Here is a 7,639-nt window from a genome sequence, read left to right as displayed (position 1 = left end):
GGCACCGGCGGCCGGCACTGTTGGGGGCGGGGTGTGTGGCCTTATGACACACTTCCGATGATGTCAGGGGGTGTGGCATATGCTAATGAGTTATACTAATGAGTTCCCCTAGCGCTTTTTCTACGAAACGACCCCTGGCCCTGCCTTTTGTTAAAACAAACCCGAGTCTTGTGGCAAGGTTTTATTTGAGCATAAATTTTCATGGATCCACTTTCTTTTTATTTTTTTCTGATTTATTTATTGGTTTTCCACTTATTTTTTGTTTACATACGTTCTCCTTATATATCTTTGAGTCTACACATTCCACACTTTACAAATCCAAGAATACAGATTTTCCCATCTTTCCAAAAATACATTTTCATCTTTGAGTCTACACATTCCACACTTTACAAATCCAAGAATACAGATTTTCCCATCTTTCCAAAAATACATTTTCATCTTTTCCTTGTAATATCAAACTTAACTTATCCATTTCTGCCACTTCTCTTTTGTGGGGAATTTGTTTTGCTTCCAATGTCTGGCCAGCATTATCCTTGCGGTTGTCAAAATATATGCTAACAGATATTTAACATTGTGTTTATAACTCTCCGGTACCATAGTCAGTAAGGCTATTTCGGGGGTTAATACTATTTTTATATTCATAATGTCTAAAACTATTTTTTGTATCATCTTCCCGTATCTTTGCGTTCTCCCACAGCGCCACCACATATGAAAGAATGTCCCCACATTCCTTCTGCACTTCCAACACATTTTTGATATTGACATTTGCCAATACCACCTATGATAGACTTTGTAAATATTCTCTTTATAATTAATTGCTCTCATATATTTCAACGTCTTCCACGTATTTGACCATTGATCTATTGTATGTACTACATCTTTCATCCAGGTTATCATCGTAGAGGTGACACTTTAATCTAATAGGTATTCATCCAACAGAAATCTATATATTTTCTGAATCATTTTATCGCTTGACGATAGCCAAATCCTATCCAGTTGCGTTTTCCCTTCCTGAAAACCCACAACAACATCCTTGGTATATCTTGATTTTAATTGTGACATCTCCCACCATGTTAATTCTATATTATATAATTTTAATAGATTATCTTCTGATTTTAATTTATTATTCCCGTTTAATAATATTTCATAACTTTCTCTATCACATGGCTTTATTAGTGATGGTTTTATATAAACTTCTAATGGCGACACCCACTTTGGTGTTTTCCTATAATATTTTTCTTTAATTTCATTCCATCTCCACAGTAATGCACCCCTTATCAAATGCTGTTTAAAGTTTGAATGTATCTTGTCCTTCCCATACCATATGTAGGCATGCCATCCCATCTTCAGGTCATGCCCTTCTAGGTTCAAGATTCTAACATTATCTAATATTAACCATTCTTTTATCCAGCACAGTGCTGCCGCTTGGTAGTAAAATTTCCAGTTGGGGAGTCCTAATCCTCCTCTCTCTTTCCTTTCTTGCATTATCTTCCATTTAATTCTAGCCCTCTTTGGATGCCAGATAAACTTTTTAATCTCTTTATCCATTTCCTCAAAAAATTTAATGTTTCTCAATATAGGAATATTTTGTGCTAGATACAAAAATGTTGGAAGTACCATCATCTTTATAGTGGCTACTATACCCATTAATGATAATTGGATGCCTCTTCATCGTATTAAATCCTTCTTCACCTCTTCCAATAGTCTATAATAATTGTCCTCCATAAGCGAACTATTCCTATTAGATAAAGTTATTCGTAGATATGTTACTTTTTTGACTATTTCAACATTTGAGTTACCTTGGGTGTACAATTTTTTGTTAACAATTTAGTCTTTTTCAAATTTATTCTTAAACCTGTATTGTGTCCATATTCCAAAATAGTATTTAATAAGTACTGACTTGTGCTTATTGGATTTTCCATTATAAATACTACATCATCCGCAAATGCTAGTACTTTATATTCCTCCCCTTTTGTTTTCAATCCTTTTATTAGATCATTTTCTCTTACCCTACTTAGTAGTGATTCCAATACAAATATAAACAGGAGCGGTGATAGCGGGCATCCCTGTCATGTCCCTTTCTGTATCTCTATTCTTGAAGACATTTCTCCATTAACAATTACATTGGCATATTGTACTTTATATATTGCACTGATCATTGTTAGAAATTGTACTCCACAGTTCCATCTATTTAATTTTTGGAGTAAGAATTCCCAAGATACGTTATCGAACACCTTCTCTGCGTCCATAAACATCAATGCCACCTGCTTTTCTGGATGTTGCTCATAATATTCTATGGCATTTAAAATCGTCCTCATGTTACTTTTTGTCTGTCTTTTTGGTAAAAAGCCCGCCTGATCCTGGTGGATTACCTGAGCTAAAACCTTCTTAAATCTCGTGGCTAGAATATTTGCATAGATTTTATAATCGACATTCAGCAGCGAAATCGGTCTATAGTTCTTGATTTCTGTATCATCCGTGCCTACCTTGTGTATTAACGTAATTATAGTTTGATACCATGTATTGGGTAGGTTTCCTGTTATTCATATATTCTGTAGTACATCTTTAAAGGGTTGGGTAATCTGCTCTTCAAAAAGTTGATGGATCCACTTTCATGGGTACACTTAGCCACAGGAATGTGCTTAGTCCCTCATTAAAGTCCCTACGACAATTCACACAGTAATCAACAGCATAGTGCTTATTTTTTCTAAGTCAATAAGCCAAGGAAAATGGTGCCAATGTAGGAAGGACCTGCAAAAATGCACATCTTTCTGTCCAGATAGCATAGGAACACACGTGAACTGCAGTCCTTCCAAAATGGTGCAGTGGTTAAGAGCAGCAGACTCTAATCTGGAGAACTGGGTTCGATTCCCTACTCCTCCACTTGAAGACAGCTGGGTGACCTTGGACCAGTTACAGTTCTCTCAGCCCCCAAAATAAACCTAGCTCATCACAAAAAGAGCTAGAATTTCAGGCTGCCAGACAATTTTTGGATCTCCCGGCTATACGACACCCACTGCGATAATTATTATTTATTGCCAGCCCTGTGCTGACAACCACCAAGAGATTTTGGGGGACAGACTGTGGGGAGGGGGAGCTTCACTGATCCAGTGGCATCACTTCCGGAAGTGATCTCACTGCATCAGCAGTGGTTTAGCAATCCCCCAAGTTCTATGGTACTACAGATACTGAGGAAATAGAGTGTTGTGACATGGTGACTGGAAGTGATGTCACTGCATCCGTGACATCATCCAGTACCTCACCGCCAGGCTTCCTCCCCCCGCTCAAGTACCTGAGGGCAGGCAGGGGCATGAGGTTGTCCACCACAGGCTGGCAACTGGTGACCCTAGTACCAAACTAGGTTTGGGGGAAATCTCAGCAAAGCATAGAAAGCTGATGATTAGGGAACGATGTTGTGTGGATGTGCTAAAGAACCCCAAAGCAATACAGTTTTGCAGAAGCAACCCCTCTCTGGTTTTCAAAATCAGGAAGAGAACAGGATCCCAACAGCTGGGAACTATGTTTCCTGAGATCTTGGAAAGCTTACATAATTCATTTATAAGCCACCTTGGGCAGCTTTCCCAGAAGAGGCTGCGTAGAAATTTTCCGAATAAATAAATGCTCACCTTTCCTCATAAAAGAGCCTATCTTCTTGTCAAGGATGGCATCGGGGAAAGTACTGTAATTGCTCATTGGATTGTCCTTCATGGCCTGGAAGGAGGTGTGATGGATGATCTTCTGCACAGTGTCCTCAGGCAGATCAATCTCCAGGAAATCCATGACACGGCGGACTTCACGGGCCAGGTCCTAATGAAAACAAAGAGGATGGCATGAGTGGGTGAGACAGAAGAGAATGTAGCAGCCTGCCCATAATTTCTTCTGTGCAGGATCCATTGTGCTGGAAGAATGCAGGAAATCACGAGGCACACGCCTCAGGGGGAAGGCCTTTGGATCCCTTACATATTTCTGTGCTTGTATCTACATATGTTTGATGTAACTCTGAGTCAAAATGCTCCTGTTTTGCTATTCAAATTGTTCCTCACAGCCCCTGACCTGAACGCAAAGTCTTTTAATACCAGATTAATGAAGGCAGCCTATGGTTACCCCATAAAAAGGAATATGCACTCTGTATGGTCAAATGAGCACAAAAGTTAGGGCATAATATTGACATAGATCAATGGTTGCGGGTATGGAAAACAAATGTAAAAATTACCAAAGCAGTTTCATATAAAGAAAATATTTATAAAATGTTTTATAGACGGTATATTTTAGCAAACTGTTACCCTGATTTTATCAAATTATTGTTGGAAATGCCAAAAGTTTATTGGCATATTTTTCATATGTGGTGGACATGTGATACAGTTAAAAAATACTGGTCTTAGATCCATTAAATGTTACAAAAAATGTTAGAATGTACCATACCATTTACTCCTGAACTATGCTTATTGAATGTAATGCCAGAAAATTGTACAAGGGAAGACTTTTATCTCATTATTCATATAGTAACTACTGCAAGTATTTTATATGCTAAATATTGGAGGAAAAGCGAGTTACCTTCTAAAGAAGAACTGATGTATAGAACTCTTGAAATGGCTGAGATGGATAAATTGACTTTAACTTTGAGAGGACAACAAGAAGGCAGATTTTACAATACATGGTCAAAATTTTATAGATGGTTGGAAGATTATCACAAATTAACCATATAGATACACGATTCTTTTAGGAGAAGACATAGATGTCATTTTCTTATTTCTTAATATGCAAAATACTTATGCAAAACTATTTGGTGATAATAATAGCGGTAAACATTGCAGTAGGTAACAGATAGATAATATAGATATGTTTATGTAACTCCCATTTTATGTGTATGTGGTATGTTTATTTATGTTTGTTGATATGGAAAAATAAAAACTTTTTTTAAAAAAAGGAATATGCACTCTATGCTCAGAACTCCCTATTATGTTTCGTGGCTAAATCCTGGCTTTTAAAGATGTTCAGGGCATCCACAGGTTATACTTCATTATTCAGCTCAGAAACAGGCCTGAGGATTCAGATGGCTGAGGACTGCTGCTCTTAGATGGAGGCATTTTAACGTGTGTGATAGGCGTGGTTCAAGCTAAGAGCAGTTACAAAGCCTTGAATAGGTATTTTGGAAGAATACACCTAAGTTTTGGTTTCAGTGATATCCTGCTATGAAAAGGTGGTTCCTACTTGAAAGCTTTGTCGGGCAAGACATGGAACAACATTGCTAGTAGGGATGTGCATTCGGTTTGTCCAAACCAAATGCACCCCCGAAAATGGCCCAATTGGACCCCTTTCGGGCTGCTGCAGGCCAATTCAGATTCTCTGATCTGAATCGGCTTGCTGCCGAATTGCTGCTGAATTTCGGCAGCAATTCGGCCCCATTATATCCTATGGGCCATTGAAGTCAATGGCAAAAACATAGGGTATATTCTGGGGGCTGGAGGGGAGGGGGTTTGAGGGAGAGGCTCCAAACTCGTAGGGTAGCTGCTGGAGCCTCTCCCCAAAATACCAGCCAAGTTTGAAGAACATTGGACCAGGGGGTCCAATTCTACGGCCCCCAAACAGGTTGCCCCATCCCCTCCATTGTTGTCTATGGTGTGAAAACGACACCAAATGTAGACAGCTTTTCTGAAGATGGAGTCAAAAGGCTGGGACACTGGTGGGGAAGACAAATGCAGATTCAGCCTAAGATAACATGGGCTTGCCTTGTGTTCCTGTTTCTTCCTCCCCTTCTCGCTCCCTGTCTTGTCTTCCCCACAAGGGAAATTGAAATGGTATGTTCCTTGGGGCTGGCACCTGCTCTTTTCCCTTATGACACTCAAATGACTAACCACCACCACCACCACAGTTACATATACTTTTAGATAGTCCTGCCAATCTAGCAGTTCGAAAGTAAGAAATTGCAAGTAGATAAATAGGTACCACTTCAGTGGGAAGGTAACAGCGTTCCATGCGCCTTGGTGTTTAGTCATGCCGGCCACATGACCACGGAAACGTCTTTGGACAGTGCTGGCTCTTCGGCTTTGAAACGGAGATGAGCACCGCAACCCTAGAGTCAGGTTCGACTGGCTTTCGAGCAAGGGAACCTTTACCTTTTTAACTGCCCCCAGACTAACCTCTTTCATGTCCTCGTAGAAAAGATACAGGATACGGTGGTTTGCTCTCTCATCCCAGTAACGCCGGACGTGGTCATAACAAGAGCCCCAAGCAACTGCATGATGAATAAGGTAAGACTTCTTTCCCTGCAGCCTGTTCCAGGAAACCTGGGAGACTGTTCTCACACACGTGGCCTCCACCCCACTGGACCATCCAGTGACTTGGAAACTTCTCTGCTTGCCCTGCAAACTCCCAGTGCCTAAGAAAGGATGAAGTTCTGCAGATACCCGCGAAACTGACCTGTGCCCTCCATGAATTTCTTAATATAGCCATCCCATGGCCCTGGGTCTGGCTGTACCAAGTTCATCCGGTCAAAGAAGTAATAGGAGACCAGGTTGTCCTTGGCATTGCGAGCAACGTAGATAATCTGCAAAGGCCAAAAGAGACCCTTATGTAGTACTGTGGATTAGGACTGAGGAAGACGATGGGAACAATACCGCCTCGCTTTACCTTGCAATCCTTTTCCAAAAAGCTTTTAGGAAGGAGCTGGAAGGGTAAGTGAGTTTTGATCACTCGTGGAGATGGTGCACTCATGAGCAGATCAACCCCTAAGAGAGAATCAGAAAAGGCCTAGAGGAGTTCATCTACAAGTAGCACGGGAACTGATGCAACAAGGGGCTCTCTAGACTCACCTGAAGGAAAATCGGGAAAGGAACAGATTTCTAGAAATGGGATCCGGATGTACACTGGGGCCCGGCGAGCTTTTTCCACATCACCTCTGGCAAGGAAACTCGTGGCCCATAGGACTTGTAGATCGGGCCTTGCCTGGCAAAGATGAACTGGTCCGCAAGATTGACGTCAGTATCGTCGCACGGTATAGCCCACAGGACCGCCCCTGGCCGACCAAGACTTTTACCAGGCCAATCACAGATGTGGTTCTGCTCTGCACCAAGGAAGAACTCGAAGATTGAAGACTCAAGTTTTGCATGTCTTATTTCTGTATAGAACATAGTTAGCAGTGTAGCATGCCAATTATGCATAGTTAAAGTTGTAAGGCTTGTTAGCAATGCATGTGGGTAGTGGAACCCGTAGGATTCCAGGGCGGGGAGTGTGCTGCCCCAGCCAGCGTTTAACTGTAGTTAAGTAGAACTGCCACATATCTTTAAGTTGCCCCTGGGAATTGAAGTCTTTAGTTAGACATCCCAAAGTATCACTGTGACTGGCTGATTAACAGTCATTTCCTGCACCCAGAGGCGCAAGGATATGAGTTTACAGCTTTCTTCCCGTTTCTTTGTCTACTCTTTAAACGGCAAAGGAGGTGGGAACGCGCAATATTTTTCACCATGAGCCAGTGAACTGAATTAGATTACAAAGATGTGAATTTCACCAGTTATTCAGCCTCAATTGTAAGTAAAGAAATCTTCTGAATGCATGTGGAGGAGCTTAATAAAAATGTACTTTCAAAAGCATTTATGGTACTATCATAAGCCTTTTTCTCCTCCTGTAACCGCTGGTTATG

At 40.9% G+C, this 7,639-nt stretch overlaps 1 protein-coding gene across 1 annotated transcript in view; it reads right to left on the bottom strand.

Moving 5' to 3' along the window:
- The window catches only part of LOC107125858 (sulfotransferase 1C1-like), a gene marked incomplete at its 5' end in the record, with an annotated part of 7,649 nt that extends 704 nt beyond the window's left edge, over positions 1 to 6,945 (bottom strand). Inside the window, 5 exons of the mRNA XM_015429320.1 lie at positions 3,627 to 3,807; positions 6,141 to 6,235; positions 6,421 to 6,547; positions 6,631 to 6,728; positions 6,813 to 6,945. Coding sequence (XP_015284806.1) covers positions 3,627 to 3,807; positions 6,141 to 6,235; positions 6,421 to 6,547; positions 6,631 to 6,728; positions 6,813 to 6,945 — 634 coding nt within the window. The remainder of the gene's footprint in view (positions 1 to 3,626; positions 3,808 to 6,140; positions 6,236 to 6,420; positions 6,548 to 6,630; positions 6,729 to 6,812) is intronic.
- Positions 6,946 to 7,639: the final 694 nt, after the last annotated feature.

Source organism: Gekko japonicus, unplaced genomic scaffold (assembly GCF_001447785.1).
Source record: "Gekko japonicus isolate JY-2015 unplaced genomic scaffold, Gekko_japonicus_V1.1 scaffold5306, whole genome shotgun sequence".
Classification (NCBI taxonomy): Eukaryota; Metazoa; Chordata; class Lepidosauria; order Squamata; family Gekkonidae; genus Gekko; species Gekko japonicus.
The sequence above is the reverse complement of the archived record's forward strand: the minus strand, read 5'-3'. Positions and strand labels throughout refer to the sequence as shown.